The 22015-nt window shown below is 42.2% G+C and overlaps 1 protein-coding gene across 3 annotated transcripts in view; it reads right to left on the bottom strand.

Annotated features, from left to right (window-relative positions):
• The window catches only part of ldah (lipid droplet associated hydrolase), a 267026-nt gene that overhangs the window by 237054 nt on the left and 7957 nt on the right, over nucleotides 1-22015 (bottom strand). For all 3 annotated transcript variants that reach the window (XM_055635390.1, XM_055635389.1, XM_055635391.1), the window contains exon 2: nucleotides 18901-19066. In XM_055635390.1, coding sequence (XP_055491365.1) covers nucleotides 18901-19036 — 136 coding nt within the window. In that variant the 5' untranslated portion in view covers nucleotides 19037-19066. The remainder of the gene's footprint in view (nucleotides 1-18900; nucleotides 19067-22015) is intronic.

Genomic DNA, 22015 nt, shown 5'->3' with positions numbered 1-22015 from the left:
CTTAATTTCTATGTTTCTATGTTAATGCATCTCTCAACAACATCTAAATTAAGTTAACAGTTATACTTACTGTAACTGCTAGCTCAATCACCTTTTCTCTTTTATCCTTATACTAGACCAAGTGCAGACCCGACGCAACCTGTTCCCCCAATGTAATATTGCACCACTCACGCATTGCCCCCAACTCCCCCAGCACTCCCTTCCTCCTCCTCTTCACCCTCCCTCTTCAATCCCTAGGGAGGGAGGGGGAGCAGAGAGCGAGGGGTGTAGTGAAGGAGGGGAGGGAGGGGTAGAGAGGGAGGGGGTGGTAGAGGGGGGGGGGTAGAGAGGGAGGGGGTGGGAGAGGGAGGGGTAGAGAGAGAGGGAGGGGGGTAGAGAGGGGGGGTAGAGAGGGAGGGGGGGGGGGGGGGGTAGGGGGGGGGGGGGGGACGGTAGAGGGGCAGTGGGTGAGGGCGGGGGTCGTGGGGGAGGAGGGGGGGGTAGAGAGGGAGGGGGTAGAGGGGGGGGGTAGTAGAGGAGGGGGGTAGAGAGGGGGGGGGGTAGAGAGGGAGGGGGGTAGGGAGAGGGAGGTAGAGGGGGGGGTAGAGAGGGGTGGGAGGGGGGGAGTGGGGGTAGGGGGTAGGGAGGGGGGTAGAGAGAGGGTAGAGGAAGAGAGGGGGGGGGAGGGGGAGGGAGAGGGGAGAGGGAGGGGCTAGAGGGAGAGGGCAGAGAGGGGAGGGGGGCAGGGGCAGAGAGAGGGAGGGTAGAGAGGGAGAGGGGCAGAGAGGAGGGGGGGGGTAGAGAGAGAGGGAGGGGGGGGGGGGGGGGGGGGGGGACATGGCAACTACCCTTCCTTACCCCCTCCTCCCCTTACTCCCATTCCCTGCTCAACACCTACCCAGGTCGTGGAGCAGCTCCAGGGCCTGGAACTCGGCCTGGTTCTCCTACTCAACCTGGCCCTGGTTGTAGACTCCAGCCGTCAGCACGGCCGCTGCCTGGGCTACAGTCCAGGCCCCGACTTCATCTCCAGGCTCGTCCCTGACCCCGGACCCAGGCTCGTCCTTGGTTCCAGCGGCGGCTTCCCTCTTGTCCCCAGTCACGGCCCCATCCCAAGCCCCGGGCTCGGCTCTCACTCCAGCTCCAGCACCAGGCTCGGCTCCAGCCCAGGCCTACGGCAGCATCTTCACCACCAGGTACCGGGCGTCGCCGCCACCACTCCTCGTTCACCGCGAGCGCTGGCGTGCCCCTCCCTCCTGGAGTGTACCGTTCTGCTTTGCAAGTGCATTGTGACATCACTCGGATTTTGTTTCCCCCAAAGTGGGCGAGTTTGGGCTGTTTTTTAAATTTCAAGGATCAATAACTTTGGAAATAAAAGTTGAAATGCGACAGGAAGATGTTTATCTCCTCCACGGGACAAATGTGAGCTGGATGAGTCATAATGGGAAGGTTGTGGCCTGGTGTTTGGAACTGGAAGTGGAACCCGCACACACACCCACCCTTCACTTAGTCTTCTTCCGATCTTGTATATTGCATTTGATGCGCAAAATGTGGTCTCCCTACGTCACAGAAACCAATGCAGATTTGGTGACTATTTAGCAGAGCACCCAAGTACAGTCTGCAGGAATGACCCCGAGCTGCCAGTTTAATTCTGCATCCTGACCTATCCGTCTGTTGCCTCTGACAATGTTAATAGTGAGGCACTGCAAGCTTGAGGAACAGTACTTCGCTTTCCATCTGAGCACATTATAGTGTTCCAGGACATGGTTGAATGCTACAACTTCAGGTGTCTCCCTTTTTATGTAGCCAGAACTGCTGCAGATTTTCCATCTGTAACATTGACTTGGTATTGCTCTTTCAACAACACTGCCTGATCCACTGGATATTTCCTACAAGTTTGCATTTCACAGCTTTTGTGTGCCCTCTCCATGTCCTATTAGCTTTTATATTCCTTTATTTATGTTTAGTCTTTCTCTCTGTATTCATTTAAGCTATCATCCAGATGCTGTTGTTTATAATTTATCTCCATGGCCATCCTGGCCTCACCCCATCAGGGAAATTTCACGTATCCAATCCCTCATTTTTTTACACTCTCTCCTATGTAAAACGTAACATATTTTCTCTCTTTCATAGTTCTGACTGAAAATCTTCATCTCAAAGCATTATCTTTATTCCCCTTCCCACAGATGCTATCTGGCTTTCCGCGTGTTACCGGCATTTTCTGTTTTTATTGAGTCTTGAACTGGCTTATTGGCCCAATAACAATGGTAGGTGTAACATCAATTTACATTAAAGCTTTGTAACCCTCAGTTGTATAATTGAAACCATTTTCAACACCAAATTGCCACTGCATATTCAAACAATCAATCACTTTATTTTATTTGTGTAGGAAATCAATAAAGGAATCAAATCAAATCAAAGAACTGCAGATGCTGGTTTACACCAAAGATAGACACAAAATGCTGGCAGATCAGACAGCATCTCTGGAGAAAAGGGATAGGTGAATTTTCAGGTCGAGATCCTTCTTCAGAGGTCTCAACCCAAAACGTCACCTACTCCTTGTTTCCAGAGATGCTGCCCGACCCGCTGAGTTACTCCAACATTTTGTGTCTACTTTCTTTTACCTGCTCGGTTATCACATTCAGTTTAAAACTTTGATGATTTTGATCACCTCAATGAATTGGCACACTAATGGAATTAGGATTCCTTCGTTGCAGCCTTGCAGTTAAACAAAATTCACAAGCTGATGCAAATAAACACCCATAAAGAGAATTTTAAAAAAAGTCATGATTCTGACGTGTGTCTATACCTGCCAGCAACTTGATCAAGGGTATGAGCAGTAGATAATAAAGGAAGATCTATTGACATTCAGAAGACTCCAGGTCTTCAAGACTGAAGACGGTTGGAAACATTATTTTTGGAAAATTCTCCTGTACCTAACTCAGATTAAAACAGCCATGCGGAGGAGCCAAGAGATGACAGGTGATTATTATCCTTCTGAGACGTTGCATTTCCCTCAAGTGAAAATCTAGAAATTCAGAGTTCAAGGATGTTGGATATTGACACAATATCTACAACACTTTGTATCATTGACTCTCCATGCATTAGTTAGTCTGTTCTGTCTTGCATATACAATGTACAATGGATGATTGCTATTACTGAGAAAGCCTCTTGCAAACAGTGATTGATATGTCCCAATTTTACCAGTCAGTGCTCGACTTGCATGCATTGCGATTTGACATACTTTGAAATGGCTGTGAAGCTCGGAAAATGAACTTACTGCCAGCAAAGACAAGCCAAATCTGTCCATGTCACTTAACATCAGAAGGTTTCAGTGTTAGTTACTCATTTCAAGAAGCCAACCCAGGATTTTGAAGAAAGTGCACCAATCATAAAAGGGTTGCCAGCAATCGCAGCAGTGGGATAAGGAAATCGGAGAGGAGAACAAGGTGGGAGTTGGCTCTTTTCTAATAATGCTCACTGTGCTGGGCCAATAGAAAATAAAGCTAATGGTGAAAAATTCCATTGTTTGTCACTGCATTATTATATTGCTAACTTTGAGGGATTTTTGGGCATGTTAAAAAGAGTTTAAAATTTATATATGAAAATAAAACAACTTTAAAACTAGATTATTCTGTGACTATTTTCATTTTGGCACAATCATCTTGCTCAAGCTAACATAAATGAGTGAAAAACTAATACCTCCACATTTTAAACTGCTTAAAACCCAACCGAAGTGCTTACTTCAATGAAAATTTGGTTTACTGTCCCAAATGTGATGAAATATTCTTGCATGACCTAAATGTAGCAAATAAAACAATTCCTCATTAAAAAAAAAAAATCACCCTTCACATTCCCTTACAATGCAAAAGAGTTTATACAGAATAAAATTAAGGTAATTTCAAATAGAACATATTAGGTTCTCAAATTAAGACTGAAATGTATTAAGGCATTGTGTTATTGCGGAGTAAACGGAATCAACAAACATTATGATTTCTTCCCTTTTCATGAAGGTATAAATTCCATACCATGGCACAGTTTTGTCATTGCCAACACTCCATTGTTTCACGCAAACAGACTTTGCATACATGCAAAAGTGGAATGTGCACGTTGAAAAGGTTTGGTCCATGGATGGAATGGGGATGACAATTGCTCTCTCATATGCAAGATCATGAAGAAAATAGAGAGAGTATATGCACAAAGTCTTTTACCTAGAGTAAAAGAATTGAAAACCAGATGACATAGGCTTAATGTGAGAGAGGAAAGATGTAACAGGAACCCGAGGGGCAACCTTTTCCACACAGAGGGTGGAGGGTATATGGAAAAAACTGCTGGAGGAGATAGTTGAGGCAGGTAATTATAAAGAACATTTTAAAATATATTTGTACAGGTACATGGATAGGAAAGGTTTCGAGGGATATGAGCCAAACACTGGCAGGTGGGACTAGTGTAGATGGGACACCTTGGATGGCATGGACAAGTTAGGCTGAAGGACCTGTGTCCAAGCTGTTGGGCTCTATACACACCCTAATGTCATCCATCTGCTTTGACAACCAGTATACCATCCTGTCACCGTAAACCCAACCAAACTCATCTCCATATTCTCGGACGTAGGAGTCAGCACCCCTCTCTGCAACTGAATGCTCAACTTCCTGTCCGTAGACCACAGCGAGATACACGACAACACATCCTTCACAATAATCCTCAAGGTTTCCTGTAAGGACAAGTTCTCAGCCCTTTACTATGCTTTCCAAAATATCAGTAGTGTGTGGCCAAATCCTGCTCCAACTCAATTTGCAGGTTTGCAGAACAGGCCACCATAGTGCGCTGCATCTCAAATAACAAGGATCGGAGTTAGAAGTCTTTGTAACATGGTGTCAAGATATCAGCAAGACAAAGGGGCTAGTTATTGACTTTAGAAAATGAGGCAGTGTACACCCTCCAGCATCAATGATTCGGCAGTGGAGATAGTCAAACACTTCACGTTCCAAGGCGTAAATATCACCAAGAATTTGTCCTGGACCAAGTACATGGAAGCCATGGCCAAGAAAGTACACAATGTCTGTACTTCCTCAAAGGATCAGGGAGTGCCATGTTTCCAATAACTCTTACCAACTTCTACAGATGCACCGTAGAAAGCATCCTATCGGGATGCATTACAACTTGGTTTGGCAACAGCTCAGCCTAAGACTGCATGATATTGCGAAAGTCGTGGATGCAGCCTAGACCATGACACATAACAACCTCACCCTAACACCTCAGGAAAACAACCATGATAATTCAGGAACATTTGCACCCGTCAGTCCCTCTCCTGTCGAGCAGAAGAGACAAAAGCTTTAAAACATGTACCATAATGCCACAATATACTGTACTCTGATATTTATTTTCTTTGCACTACCTGTTGTACTTGTGTGTGGCTTGATTGTCCTCATTTGTAGTATGATGTGACTTGATTGTACAAAGCTTTTCATTATAGATCAGTACATGTGACAATAATACACCAATACCAATTCCCATGTATGTATATAAAATATTGTAAAGATAACGTAATTCTAAATTAAAAGTTGCAGATCAACTAAGATAGTTTGAATTATATCAAATGATTGTATTTCAGTTCTTTATGATGTGACCTTATGTAATGCACTAGAATATTAAATAAACTGTCAATTAAATGTTTTCTCCCCAATTTTCCTCTTAAACTGTAGTAAATCTTCAATTACCATCTTATAATGATAATATGAAAAATGTTTTTTTTTATTACAGAAAATGTCAGTGTTAATTTGAATTCAGAATATACAAAACAAGTTCTTCAGTTTTGAAATGGCGCCATCTGCCAGTTGATATACAAAATGACTGGCTCCAAAGTGTCAATAGAATTTCCTTTTTTAGTTGGCAAAACTTTGACCATACAGAGAATTACTGCAAAGTTACTTCGTACATGGTCAATATAATTGCAACATTGCTTCACAGCATTTCAGTATTTTTGTTCAGAAATTATGAAGCATTTTGAAATAAAGCTAAACCTCATCATAAAACAATGAGAATTGGTTACAGTTTACAGTCCACAGGGCTGTCTTGCCTGTCGAGCTCTATTCTGATGGTTACATATAAATAATTATTACCACCAGGCTATTTGTGTCAGTGACAACAGAATATTAAGGAAAGCACTGCCAATGACATACAACATATTTGAACACATTTATTGGAGATTCAATTACATTTGACAGATCACAGCAGTATTCTATTTTCACAGGTTTTTACAATTGGCCAGGTTTTAGCATGTTCTTCTGGTGTTGCAGCATTCATATTTAAATGGAATTTATTAAAATATTGAAGCTGTTATTAAAGCCATAAATCTTAACACAGTTTAAGGGTTTAAAAAAAAGACATCCTCTCTGGTTACAGTTAAACAATGTGGATATATTTAAAATCTTATGAATAGTAATATTTATACTGATAATTTACTGTTCTACTTGGGTCTATTTAATAACATGCAGATAAAAGTGAACAGTTGGAAATCAAGTGCATGCCTTGAACAGCAGGTTGTTTAAAATATGGAGAGCAGCTGGGCATGACATCTCTCTCAAAAAAATGTTTAACAGAACTTACATGGCTATAATTTAAAATTAACTTGACGGTATAAATTACAAGCATGAGCCTTGGAGACATTAGGAAAAAAAAGGGATATCAAAGGATCAAAAATGTAACCTCATGTAGATCCATTGATAATATTTGCCATTTCATACAGATGATAAATGCCTGCACAAGACAATGATTTACCTCAAAGGAACATAGCTGTTCAATACACTATGATCACATGCTTAGCATTAGAATTCACTATTACACATTGCTTTTTAGCTGGTCACATGGAATAAATTGATCAGTGTGGTGGTGGCGGCACATTGGTAGAGTTGCTGCCTTATAGCACTTGCAGCGCCAGAGACCCGGGTTCAATCCCTATTACGGGTGCTGTCTGTACGAGGTTTGTATGTTCTACCCGTGACCGCGTGGGTTTTCTCTGAGATCTTCGGTTTCTCCCACAATCCAAAGGCCTACAGATTTGTAGGTTAATTGGCTTGGGCTTGTATACTTGGTATAAGTGCAGTAGGCTTGTATTGCTTGTGTTAAGTTGCACGGATCGCTGGTTGGTGTGGGCTCGGTGGGCCGAAGGGCCTGTGTCCACACTGTATCTCCAAACTAAACTAAACCACTGAATTGAAATACCACCTGGATTATGCTCAAGATTATCAGATAGTTCTTAAATTCTCAATTTTCAAAGCCAAGATAATAACTCTTATCTATCCACAGAAAGGCAGGTATTATTTTTTATGATTTCTGAAAGCTCGGAGAATTAATAAATATCAAATTAATAAATATCAAAATTATATTAAATTACTATTAGCCAAATAATACACTGAAAGTGGCATTGAGAAAAGAAGAAAAATTGTCCATCATAAAAATGCAGAATAAATAAATTGGTGTGAAATGGTAGTCCAGGTTATCCCAGCCTACAATCTGAAGAACACAACAAATACGATATCAAATATAGTATTGGTTCAACAATGTCTAAATCAGGCTCTATATTCAAATCTGACTCCTCGAAGCCAGGCTTTAGATTGGCACCTGATTTCAATACAAGGCGAGTCAGATAAGTCATTAAATTGAGATCCCACCAGGAAATAAAATATTTCATAGCATTACCAAGAATAAGTATTCTCTGCCATATTCTTATTTATGGTACAAAGGGCATTACTCTATTACTGCTTCTGGGTGCTTGTTCTACGTAATTGCCTGCCTCTGTATCTTACATTACATCATTGAACATGTTGGTTGTGAAGAACTTGGAAAATTTTAAGAATGTTCAATGGTTCAATATTGTCACACATGCACCGCACAGTAGATTTCTTTGGCACAACCCACTAATGCAGTCGCCATATTTTGGCACCGTTTACAAAGAAAAAGTCCAAAATCCAATTCCGGTTCACTTGTTGGAAGTACTGGAGCACCTTCGACCCAGGCAAGCCCAGGCTGCTGCAAGCCCACGACCTGATGTCCATCTCCTCACCCAACCACCTCTGTGTCCCATGGAGCGCTTCCTGCAATCAAACATTGCAGGCGCTGGAGGGACCCTCTCCTACCAGCCCATTCTTCGCATCCGTCGTCACCAGCACTATATAAATTCAAATCTATCATTAAGAGGTAACACAGAAGATAGAAATCTTCTTTCTGAACAAAGATTATCAGTGTTTTTCAGCTATACTACAACAAACAATGGATGCTGGAAATCTGAAATAAAAATAGAAAATCCTGCAAATACTCAAAAACCAGGACTAACATTTTATGTCCTGAAACAATATTTCTCTCTGATGCTGTCTGACCTGATAAATACTTTCAGCATTTTCTATTTTTTCTTTAAGGTTCTATCAAGACTGTCTATCTCATGTACTCTTGGAGGTACAAGATTTATTTTTACAATGTACCTAATAATTTCATCTTGTATATACTTTAGGTTGACTGCAGGGAAGTCATAAATTTGATTTGCATGAAGGCTGCTGTTTGGCAGCGAGTAGGTGCAAGTTCAAAATGAATACGTCAGATTTTAAGTTCCTGTTTGAAGTTAACTAATCAGCTGTACTATACGATTAAGATGTTCTTGATGAAACAAAGAGGAATGTCAAAAAGTACATTGGGTGAGGAATATAGAACACATGCTCATGAGGATATTATGAAGAGGGCACAGTTAAGGATTATTATTATTAACAAGGGAGCATTAAAATTCATTCTAACTAGGACTACACATTCTTTACATGTACTTTGGTCAAATTTCATTGTCTTGGCACTGGCACAAAACATTATATAGGAGCACCAAGGCTAGACATTGGTTAGTATATTTAATACAATCATTGATGCTTTCAACAATAATGAAGGCCATTCAGCCCTTTGGGCCTGTGCTGACTGTTTGATAGCACAATCATAGATTTTACCCCCCAAGTTGCATTATTTCCCAATTTGTTGCATCAACACATTTTAAAATTTCCTGCTAAAATCCTGATGATCAACTTGGAACAAACGTTGAAGAAATAAATCTTTTAAAGCAATACAGTCTTCAGAATAAAATTCTTATTCCTTTGTTCCTATAGAGCTGCTTAATAGGTCATTTCCTGTACAAATCTTTTCCCTTTTGGCTTTCTCTACCCTTGGGTTTTGCCAAAGTAGTGCCAGAATTAATTTAAATGAATTTTTATTGCTCCCAGAAAATTTGCTCATGCTGTTCAAAACAGAATTTCTACAGTAAAACAATTTGCATTTTGCGCCATTTAAAATGCAACGCTCAAATGTATTGAGACGAAATATAATGCTCCCCACCATTTACAGCAAAAATCATAAGGTTAATAGGTATGGGGCTATATGGCACAGAAACAGGCCCCTTTGGCGCAACTGAAGAAAGGTCTGGATAGAGAACTGGCTGGCAGACGGGTCCTTTTCACAATGGCAGGCAGTGGATAGTAGGGTACCGCAAGGCTCAGTTCTGGGACCCCAGCTATTTACGATATATATTAATGATTTGGACGAGGGAATTGAATGCAACATCTCTAAGTTTGAGGATGACACGAAGCTGGGGGGCAGTGTTAGCTTTGAGGAGGATGCTAGGAGGCTGCAAGGTGACTTGGATAGGCTGGATGAGTGGGCAAATGCGTGGCAGATGCAGTATAATGTGGATAAATGTGAGGTTATCCACTTTGGTGTGAAAAAACAGGAAAGTAGATTATTATCTGAATGGTGGCCGATTAGGAAAGGGGGAGATGCAGCGAGACCTGGGTGTCAAGGTACACCAGTCATTAAAAGTAGGCATGCAGGTGCAGCAGGCAGGGAAGAAGGCGAATGGTATGTTAGCATTCATAGCAAAAGGGTTTGAGTGTAGGAGCAGGGAGGTTCTACTGCAGTTGTACAGGGTCTTGGTGAGACCACACCTGGAGTATTGCGCACAGTTTTGGTCTCCTAATCTGAGGAAAGACATTCTTGCCATAGAGGGAGTACAGGAGGAGGGGAAGGGGGAGGGAGGGGGGAAGGGAGGGGGGGAGAAGGGGGGGGGGAAGAGAAGGGGGGGGGAAGGGAGGGGGGGAAGAAGAGGGGGGGGAAGAGGGAGGGGGGGAAGGGGGGGGGAGAAGGAGGGGGGGGAAGGGAGGGGGGGAAGGGAGGGGGGGGAGGGAGGGAGGGGGGGGGAGGGAGGGGGGGGGGAAGGGGGGACACATTTAAAAAGGGGGGGGGAGAAGAGGGGGGGGGAAGAAAGAGGGGGGGGGAGAAGAGATGGGGGGGGAGAAGAGAGAAGAGGGGGGGGGAGAATTGGGGGGGGAGAAGAGGGGGGGGGAGGGAGGGGGGGGGAAGGGGGGGGGGGGGGGGGGGGGAGGGGGGGGGGGGGGGGGGGGGGGGGGAGGGGGGGAGGGGGGGGGGGGGGGGGGGGGGGGGGGGGGGGGGGGAAGAGAGGGGGGGGAGGAAGAGGGGGGGGGGGGAAGAGGGGGAGGAGGAGGGGGGGGGAAGGAGGGGGGGGGGAAGAAGAGGGGGGGGGGGGGGGGAGAGAGAGGGAGAGAGAGGGAGGGGGAGGGGGGGGGGGAGAGAGGGGGGGGGGGGAGAGGGGGGGGGGAGAGAGGGGGGGGGGGGGGGGGGGGGAGAAGAAAGGGGGGGGGGAGAAGAGGGGGGGGGAAGAGGGGGGGGGAGAAGAGGGGGGGGAAGAGGGGGGGAGAAGAGGGGGGGGGAGAAGAGGGGGGGGGGGGGAAAGAGGGGGGGAGGGGAGGGGGAAGAGGGGGGGGGGGGGAAGAGGGGGGGGGGGGGAGGGGGGGAGGGGGGGGGAGGGGAGGGGGGGGGGGGGGGAGAAGAGGGGGGGGGGAAGAGGGGGGGAGGAGGAGGGGGGGAGAAGAGGAGGGGGGAGGAAGAGGGGGGAGGGAAGAGGGGGGGGGGGAAGAGGGGGGAGGGAAGAGGGGGAGGAGAAGAGGGGGGGGGAAGAGGGGGGGAGGGAAGGGAGGGGGAAGGGGGGGGGGGGAAGGGGGGGGGGGGGGGGGGGGGGGGAGAGAGAGGGGGGGACACTTTTTAAAAAGCCAGACAACTTATAATAAAGTTTAGCAGGGGGGGGGGGGAACATTACCAGTCGGTTTTCTTGGTCCTGAAAACTCCAATGAGCCAATTAAAATGCGCCTGCATCAGCATGTATTGTAACCAAACTTTTGAGGCAACGCCTTCAGTGAAGCAAACTCCAACCAGCAGACAAGGCCGCAAGTAATGCAGGCCCTTCACATGTGCCACGGAACCGGGGGGCGGTAGCGCCCCCCACTTTTTTGTCTAGACATGTTCCATAATGCGTAGCCTATAGTTAATGCACTCTAGCGAAGGAGATTGCCTACGGCTGCCCTCGACTGCCTGTAACTACATAGCAACCCCACTGCACTGCACTACGAGTTCAAAAGAACCATGCCGACCAAATTTTACTTGCGGAAAATGTTTCAACATGCTGAAAATTTTTCCTCGACCAAACTGAGGCTGAAAATTTGCAGGAACTTCCCTCCAGCATGAAGGAGAGTTCCAGTGACTTCATAGGACCTCCTAGGACCACGTGTCGAGTTTGCTGCGAGTTTGAGTCGATGGCAAACTCTTCTGAACTCGCAGATTAGGTCGCCGCAGTGGGACAGCCCTTTACCCTGCCTGTAATGCAAATGTTTAAACCCACTGCACTGGAAATACGTTTGCAAAACCTCAGATATTTGCCGACCAAAATTCAACTTGCGGAAAAATGTTTCAACATGCGGGACGACAGATAGACCAAAATGGGCTAAGAGAATTCGGCTGGCGAGGAAGGTAGCCGGTTCAAATCCCGCATGGAGTGAGAGTTCCAGTGTCCTCATAGGACACTCCACCCACCTTTGCCTGTAATGACTTTGCTGCGAGGCGCGGGTCAATGGCGAAACCTGTGTCTCCCTTTACTCGAGATTAGGTAAAAATGGCAGTGTGTTGCCCCTGTACCCTGAGATTAATGCAAATGTTTAAACTATTAACAAATGGAAATGTTTGCGAAAATCTCAGATATTTAGAAACATTCAACAGAACTCAAAATTAAATCACATCACCAAGGTAAGCTTTAGGCAGTTTTTAAATTATCTCCTTTGCAGCCAATCCTTTCCATTCAAAAGGACGGAATCCCTGAACCTTGGTCAGATCTAACATAGCACATGCTCAGTGGACTGACGATAAATGTTGAGGAACTGCAGGACACTCATGGCACATCGCTGGATGTACGAGTGGAATAGGCAAATAGTGTGTAGCACCTCAAAAAGTCCACTGAGATGCACAAATACATACATGCTTGCAGAGGAATCTGGAGCATTTCTGCCACTTGTGTGATGGAACAACTGTCGTTTCTGAGTAGTATATATCCTTTTAACATTTTGAGACCAATCTAAAAATCACTTAAAAAAAATTATACAAGGAGATAAACTTTGACTTTTACCTTTTTTTTTAATTTATGAGATCAATGAAAAATATGTTAATCCAGGGAATTTTAACCATCCCCAAAAAGTGACAGTACGATTACTGGAGGAAACAGTATATAATTAGAGTTAAGTTAACAGAATAGGTTAACACTGCCTCCAGAAAATGTGAGAAATTCAATCATTTATCCACACACTAGAATTTCTTTATTTTATTGAAGGTCATGGTCATAAGGGTACAATTCATTGACCTCTTCAATAATTTGAAGGAAAAATAATTTACCTTTTGTATATAATAGATAGAACCTTTGCAGCTTCATGTTTTGCTTCTAACCCAACATAAAGGAAGTGCCCTATTTTGTAAATCTCTTTGATCAGGCAATATGCTCCAAATTTGAAAACAAACAAATCAATGGTCTTGATTCATTTTATGAGAAATGGGATATGCCGTGGCCAAATAAATTGACAAATTGTGAAGTAAGTTAAAAGGTACGTAAAGAGCAAATGTACTTGATAAATGCATTTCTTAAAATATCCTGCTTGCCTCTCATTTTAACAGAACCTATTGGCCATGCATTGAACCAAATTTCAATTTTCAAATACTACAGATTTTACCAGCATTTCAATTCATATTCTAACCTATTTTAGGGTGAAAATGCTCTGTATTTAAAATTAGCCTCCATCAAACATTTTGAAATGAAAATTATGTAAATATATTTGTAAATACAACGATAATTCCAGTATTATCATATTTTAAAAGAACTTAGACTTCCATAAGACCAAGTTTAGTTAAAATTAAAGTTGTAGTAATGCCAGTATTTTGAGATTCATATCTTTATCCAAGTGGAATTACAAAGCTGCAAAGCTTTAGTCATCAATATGATTGAAGATGACTCCCAGTGAAGTAATACATCATATCTGGCCCAAACAAAAGTAAGACTTGGAAAATGCTTTACTGGAAAACATAAAAATAACAGCCAAAGCAAAATTTCTTACAGCCTTAGTTAAAATCTAATCACAAATGTTTTAAATTAAATTAATGAACTGAATTATGACTGCTATGTTTTTCCCTTTATTTGTACTTCAACAGGTAAAATGTAAAAACACACATTTGAACAATCACATTTCAACCTTCTACAAATTTCAATCTTTGATAAAATAAGTTACAAAATAGGCAAATGGGTTGTAACTGTCAAATAGATAGACAGACATGCATCTTCTAATCAGTTTTAGTAATTAATGCTTATCTCAGACTACAATGCATATTAAATCCCAAATCATAGAATACTGAAATTAAGAATCTGCTTCAGACTTCTACAGCATGTGCATTCATTCACTAGTAAACTGCTTGAATTGTCTGTTTTTTTCCCCAAGAAAATAATTGTGCAATCATCGAATAACTGGGAGTTTAAATGCAATTATTTATGGTTAAAATCAGCCATTTGAAATATTGAAGTGTATTGTAGGGTTAGGTATAATACAATGTTAAAATCAATATCTTAAGCTTCAAAATAGGAAGGTTTTCTGATATTCCATAATTTTTCTGGACTCAACTTCTCGTTCATATTAAAAACATTTCAAAAAACATTTTTTTAGCTTATTACAATAATCCAAAATATTTAACAACATTCTGGAGTTTTTTGGTCTGTTTGATCTCCTCTTGTGGACAGCCACATTACTTGTTGTTACGGGAAGCAGCTGATGTCTCAGAGGGGACTTAATAACCCAAAGTCTTTAAACAATTTAGGCCAAAAGCTTCTCCAAGATTATGCTTTTGAAGATACACAGTTCTTTCAGCTGACTGGACTGTTACGTTTGGATGGAATTTTTGGAACAGAGCCTAGGAATTCAGCTGCATTTTCAGTAAATATCATGCCCAGCGTCCACAAATTGGCTACATTACTGCAATAATTCATTCCATTATCAAAAAGACAAAACATGGCTTGATCCAATTCCAAAAATGTAGGGCATCATCAGATCCACCACAGGCAACCACCATTCCTGACTTAGGAACATCTATATTAATGGATTAATGGAGATATGAATAAGTGTTCCCCTGGCATTCATCTCATTAAAGTTTTAAAAGCACTGTCTTCAGAAACAATTCAGTAGAAATAAAAATGTCAGGAATTTCAGGCAAATCGAAAAGCAGCAAATTCAATAAGGATGGTCCTTGCCCAATGTATAAATATTCCCATTTTGTTAAAACCCCAAAGTGCAATTTGTAGCCTTCAGTTATATTCCAATATGGAATATTCACATCTGTACATTTACAAGTGCATGGCTACAACAAATTCAGTAAGCAGGATAAAACTAAAGCGTGATTAAAAGTTGCTCTATGTCTGGATTCATGCAAGATGTGAACTTCAGCTCAGGGTGAAAGCACCAACAACCATATCCCATACTTCCCATTCCAACACTGATTTTTCTGTCCTGGGCCTCCTCCATTGCCAGAATGTGGCTGCAAGTGAACCAGCACCTCATATTCCGCATGGGTAGCTTACAACCTAACAGTATGAACATTGAGTGTAGAAAAGAACTGCAGATGCTGGTATATACTGAAGGTAAACGCAAAGTGCAGGAGTAATTCAGCAGGTCAGGCAGCATCTCTGGAGAAAGACCGGCTCAGCCTGACCCACTGAGTTATTCCATCACTTTGTGTCTATCTTCAGTATGAACATTGAATTCTCTAATTTTAGGTCACTAAGCTGCAACACCTACACACCTCTACACACACCCACACCCACACCGATCTATCTATCACTTGACAGGCTTTGTCCTACCCCCACTTCTCTTCAAGCATTCTCCCCTCCCTCACTGCCCCCACCCCCCCCCCCCCCCCCCCCCCCCCCCCCCCAATCCCACTGCAAGCAGACTAAATGAGGGTGCCAACCTCAAAATGTTACTTATCCATTTTCTCCAGAGAGGCTGCCTAGCCCAGTTATTCCAGTATTTTGTATCTATTTTGTAAACCAGTATCTGCAGTTCCTTGCATCTACAGTCATTTCATGTAATTGCTTTCTTAGAACTTATAGGACATCTTGTCCAAAAAGGTTATGCCTGCGTTTAGGCTTCAAATGATCTCCAACCTTTTGCTTATATTGCCAAGAAGTGATTCATGTTTCATGTTTATATCTAGCTTACTCTTAAATGTATACCTCATTTACCCCAAGAAATAGCAAATTCTACATTTTCAACATTTGCTGTGTAAGAACGTTGCCCCACAATTCCCTGCTGAACTCAGTGCTGCCAATAGTATATTTATGACCCCAAATATTCAACCCCCTCATGTCAAAACCTCTGCTTCTTCGCCAACAATTTTGAAGTCATGCTGTAGTTCTCCTTCAGAGTAAAAAGCCCCTTGGTCTATTCAATCTCTCCTGTTAATTATAAACTCTCAATGCTGTTACCATCTTTAAAAATCCATTTTTGCACTTTACACATGTTTCTATAAACATTTAACCAACAGCCAAAGAGAGCAATATTGTGGGTATCAGTAACTTTCCAGATTTATGGATCAAGGTAGTATGTCCTGACAGGATATTCCCTAGGACATTGAGGGAAGTTAGTGTAGAAATAGCCGGGGCTATGACAGAAATATTTCAAATGTCATTAGAAACGGGAATAGTCCCCGAGGATTGGCGTACTGCGCATGTTGTTCCTTTGTTTAAAAAGGGTTCTAAGAATAAACCTAGCAATTATAGACCTGTTAGTTTGACTTCAGTGGTGGGCAAATTAATGGAAAAAGATACTTAGAGACAATATATATAAGCATCTAGATAAACAGGGTCTGATTAGGAACAGTCAACATGGATTTGTGCCTGGAAGGTCATGTTTGACTAGGGAAATTGACGAGGGTAAAGCAGTGGATGTTGTCTATATGGACTTTAGTAAGGCCTTTGACAAGGTTCCTCATGGAAGGTTGGTTAAGAAAGTTCAACTGTTGGGTATAAATGCAGGAATAGCAAGATGGATTCAACAGTGGCTGAATGGGAGAAGCCAGAGGGTAATGGTGGATGGCTGTTTATCGGGTTGGAGGCAGGTGACTAGTGGGGTGCCTCAGGGATCTGTGTTGGGTCCTTTGTTGTTTGTCATGTACATCAATGATCTGGATGAAGGTGTGGTAAATTGGATTAGTAAGTATGCAGATGATACAAAGATAGGGGGTGTTGTGGATAATGAAGAGGATTTCCAAAGTCTACAGAGTGATTTAGGCCATTTGGAAAAATGGGCTGAAAGATGGCAGATGGAGTTTAATGCTGATAAATGTGAGGTGCTACACCTTGGCAGGACAAATCAAAATAGGACGTACATGGTAAATGGTACGGAATTGAAGAATACAGTTGAACAGAGGGATCTGGGTATGACCGTGCATAGTTCCTTGAAGGTGGAATCTCATATAGATAGGGTGGTAAAGAAAGCTTTTGGTATGCTAGCCTTTATAAATCAGAGCATTGAGTATAGAAGCTGGGATGTAATGTTAAAAATTGTACAAGGCATTGGTGAGACCAAATCTGGAGTATGGTGTACAATTTTGGTCGCCCCAGTATAGGAAGGATGTCAACAAAATAGAGAGAGTACAGAGGAGATTTACTAGAATGTTGCCTGGGTTTCAACAACTAAGTTACAGAGATAGGTTGAATAAGTTAGGTCTTTATTCTCTGGAGCGCAGAAGGTTAAGGGGGGGACCTGATAGAGGTCTTTAAAATGATGAGAGGGATAGACAGAGTTGATGTGGACAAGCTTTTCCCTTTGAGAATAGGGAAGATTCAAACAAGGGGACATGACTTCAGAATTAAGGGACAGAAGTTTAGGGGTAATATGAGGGGGAACTTCTTTACGCAGAGAGTGGTGGCGGTGTGGAATGAGCTCCCAGTGGAAGTGGTGGAGGCAGGTTCATTGGTATCATTTAAAAATAAATTGGATAGGCATATGGATGAGAAGGGAATGGAGGGTTATGGTACAAGTGCAGGCAGATGGGACTAAGGGGAAAAGGATTTGTTCGGCATGGACTTGTAGGGCCGAGATGGCCCGTTTCCGTGCTGTAATTGTTATATGGTTATATGGTTAAACGGTTTCCCTCATTTTTGTAACTTTCATTGGATTAGGAATATGTTACACAATATAATTTCAATTCAAAACATAAAGGTTTGCCAAAATATACACAGTGCAAGAAGTTAAGAAGCAAAGTTAATGCACAAAGGCTACAATGTTAATTGGTTACTTTTAAAAGATTATTGTATCAAAGCCATTTTGGCAACTACTATCCAGGATATTCGACAATAAACGCAACCGTCAGGAAGACTAAAAGAAACAAAATCAATTGTCATAGATTTTTATATTTAGAGTCTTGAGAGCAACTTTACTTTTGAATTACTTGTATCACCAGAACTAAACTAATTTGGAACAGAAATTTCTGTGATTTTAGCTGTGTATATGTGGGGGGGTGGGGGTTGGGGGGAGGGGGCTGTGGGGGAAAAACCGTTTAATCTCTTCCCTGTGTGGGGACCCGGCTTTTTCCCTGTCGGGTCACCGATGTCGTTGGGCCTAACATCGAAGAGCCGGCAGCAGCCTCCGGCTGGGGACTAACCCAAGGGCTCCAGTGGCGGAGCCTGCGGAACTGACATCGCAGAGCTGGGCGTCTTCGAAGCGGGAAGAGCTGTGCTGGCGCTTGGCTGCAACCCGACTTTGGAGTTTCGGAGGCTCTAGCCACAGGCCTGGTGGACAGGAACATCAGGAGCTCGCAGGTCCCTGGTGAGAGACCGCTTTTCCGAACTCTGCAACAGCAACTTCTCCCGCTGGAATCGCGGGGTTTAAAGGACACGGAGCCGGGGCGTAACATCAGTTAAACATCACCCGGCGTGGCTTAACCGGCCACAGGACTTACCATCGCCCACTTTAACATCGGTGCCATAGTTCGCCTCGACGCTGCAGTTGGACTGCTGGGCCACGGGAATAGAACAAAGGGAGGAGATAAGTCTTTGCCTTCCATCACAGTGAAGGAGGTGTTGGAGATTCACTGTGATGGATGTTATATGTAAACTGTGTTTAGTGTGGGTCTTGGTTTTTTTTGTAATGTAAAAACTGTAGAAAATGCAATTTCGTTCAAACCAAGTTGTTTGAATGACAATAATTGGCATTCTATTCTATCCATTATACATCATACACACTATTAGAAGAAAAACACAAAATTGCTGTAGTTACTCAGTGGGACAGGCAGCATCTCTGGAGAGAATGAATGGGTGACGTTACAGGTCGAGACCCTTCTTCAGATTATTCACGCTATTAGGATACTGCCGCAGTGAGTAGACATCATTGAATTTGTGATTATTCAGAATAGCATCTCTGCAAAATGTTTGGGCCTGTTATTTTTTGTGCGCTGGCGTATTCAAGATTTGAAAATCTCTAAATTGGTTTGGTTTAGAAAACAATACATTTTAAACCTTACCTGGAATAATCAGAAATAACACCTTGGAGGAAGTTCTTGATTCATTTTGCGGCCTGCAATCAAATGATCCCAATTTTAACACCTGGGTTGCAGCCCCTTTGCAATAGAAGAATTCTTCCTGCGGTTCTTCCTCCATGGTGGAAACAGAGCCAAACAAAATTTACACCTGCCACAAAAACATGCAATCAGTATCCTATGCTGGGGAATAATTAACTTTTGTCAAGATTTCAAAGCACATCTAATATTCTACAAATTACAACTGCGTGAAGCCCAGAGAATGCAGTGGTGTTTCCAGCCACCTTGTGGATGGTGCAATTCTAAAGTGGGTGGCATATTTAGGTTTGAAGCTTAAAGCTGCCCAAATTGCACAGCTGTGTGGAGTTTGCTACCACAGCAGGAGAAGCGAGGCCAACTGAAACATTTAAAAAATGATAATTGCTGCAGTAACATTAATTTTATTTCATTGGCAATAAAGCAAGGAGAACAACAATGCAAGGTAAATATTAAAGCTGATTCCTCAAGGGAACTAGTAATTATTTTGAACACTAAATTATTTCATTACTATTGTACGATTTAAAGGTCATGTTTGTTGATCCACTCGTTACTATGCATTTAAAATACTTAAGAATCACAATCATCAAACAATCTGAAAAATCTTGCCTTCCTGTCTTTTAGTTGGTCATGTACTTACAAAACAATTCAATTTTCCTGCATAGTTACACAAATATTTTTCAATTACTGTCCATCTTTCCATGAACAGGTAATGGAAAATACTTTGAAGCCTGACAATGATCAGAAAAGTATGTATCTGTAATACACTGAAATGCTCATATGAATGTCCGTAAATTGAAACAATGCACTATTAGTAATATTATTGCCCACTGTGCTCACTTTCACCAGAGGCAGTGCTGAAAGCTGGTTCTTCTAACATGCACAGTTGAAAGACATGCCTGTCTAGATTTTCCTTTCGAATTTCAGCCATATTTAGAGCATCTCAACTGGAAATCAAAGAAAATTGAAGAAATTCCTACCACTGAGCCCCAATTCAAAAGAATTACTTGCTCAGTTTTTCTCCATCTGCAATAAATTATTATAATAACTGATTTTTCCACTTGTACCATATGTCAAAAAGTTCATAAGGTACACTGTTTGAACCAAGCACTCCCTTATTAAGATCACTAAAGGCTTTACAGCCAAAGCGAAAAGCCATAATATTTAGCTCACCACACTCATAATTTACATTACTTTACTATTAATTTTGCCTCTTTCCAACCAATGTTTCAGGCTGAATCAGATTGTCATTGCATGTTAATGCAATTTGATTCTCTGCCCTCGCATCTCTCCATTAAAAAGACCACCATTGCAGCACTAGCCAACTTGTACATGTTCCAGGTAATTAACTACCAAACCAGCTCTTACCCAATCTACTCATACCGTCAGACTTGATGGTCACAACTTTCCTGGCCAGTTCTACTATTTTTCACCCTTATCTTTCAGATGTACAATGTACAATGATCGTTGATGATCGTTGTTGAGGGAACCATAAGTTTCACAAAATCTACAGCTACCCACGAAGAACTGTTGTGAAAGATGATTTTTTTTCTTGGGTGTTCCAAAAGATGGCAAGCCAAACAAGATTCTGCCCATCAAACTCTTCTCATCTAGATCCACCTATTGCTTGCCAGCTCTTGTCCCTCACCTCTTTATACTGGATATCTCCCAGTACAAATGAAAGGTTCCAATCTACAATGTCAACTGTTCATTTCCCTCCATAGATGCTGCCTAGGCCACCATGTTCCTCCATCAGTTTATTTTTGGTACTTCCTTATGTTTGGTTATGGTGTGTTCTCTTTCAAGAAATGTAATATAGAAATTGCTGCTACATGGAAACTAAACCTAGGAGCAAGAACAGGTGTTTGTAATGAAATATCTCATAATCTGACTCCTCTGATGCTTCTCCATATGTTCAGCTATCAATAAGGAAACGCTTTCCAAAGAAGGATATTTTGATAATGCCTGCCCATTGCTGATAAATTGCAGATGGTGTTCAATGCAGGGAAGGAAAGGCAACTGCAATTGGGAAGATTGGCAATCTTGGGATTTTATTCCAGATGTGACAGCCTGCCACTGGTTGCCAAGGAGGCACAAATGACCATCTATTGCACTGTGCAGTAACCACTGGACTTAGCACCTGCAGCTAAAGTGTACTTAAGTATATATGTGCTTAAGTATATATGTACTATTCCAAATTTCAGACTATTACCCTTCAACTGAAACATTGATAAATTAGCGATTGTTGCCTCAAAGAAGCAGCAGCAGCTTCAGATATGGCTTATGAGCGGTATTACAAACAGAAACTGTCCCTGATTATTAAACCTGTTACAATGACACAGCTATTTTCTTCACCCTCTATATGCCCAATGGCAGAATATCTAATATTCTAACAAAAATATCTAAGTTGTGCATAGACACAAAAATATCTAAGCTGTGCTTCTGTTTGTGCTTCTTGAATGGGCATGGCATCAACCTGCTGACAATTCAATGCTTTAAATTAAAAAAAACGAAGTGAATATTTTACGTGGCAATACACTGTTTTAATTTCATTCCTGATTGCGTCATCACAATATTAAACCACCGAGCTGAATACATGCATTTAAAGTTCTCATTAGTTCACAAAATCACTTAAAATGCTCGGTCATTTGGAAAATGAAATATTCAACTGAGGATAAAATGTTGTATTATGAATAAGGGGTAGGCCATTTAGAACTGAGAGGAGGAAAAACGTTTTCACCCAGTTGTGAATTTGTGGAATTCTCTGCCTTAGAAGGCAGTGGAGGCCGATTCACTGGATGCATTCAAAAGAGAGTTTGATAGAGCTCTTTGGGCTAGCGGAATCAAGGGATATGGGGAGAAGGCATGAACGGGGTACTGATTGTGGATGATCAGCCATGATCACATTAAATGGCGGTGCTGGCTCAAAGGGCCGAATGGCTTTCTCCTGCACCTATTGTCTATGTATGTATCTATGATGCAAACATCATCAGGATTTAATCATACTAAATGAAAATGAAAAATACTGCTGGAAATCTGAAATAAAAACATGCATGAAGACATC

The sequence above is a fragment of the Leucoraja erinacea genome, chromosome 5 (genome assembly GCF_028641065.1).
Source record: "Leucoraja erinacea ecotype New England chromosome 5, Leri_hhj_1, whole genome shotgun sequence".
Classification (NCBI taxonomy): Eukaryota; Metazoa; Chordata; class Chondrichthyes; order Rajiformes; family Rajidae; genus Leucoraja; species Leucoraja erinaceus.
Note: the sequence above shows the minus strand (reverse complement) of the source record. Positions and strands in the feature narration are given on the sequence as shown.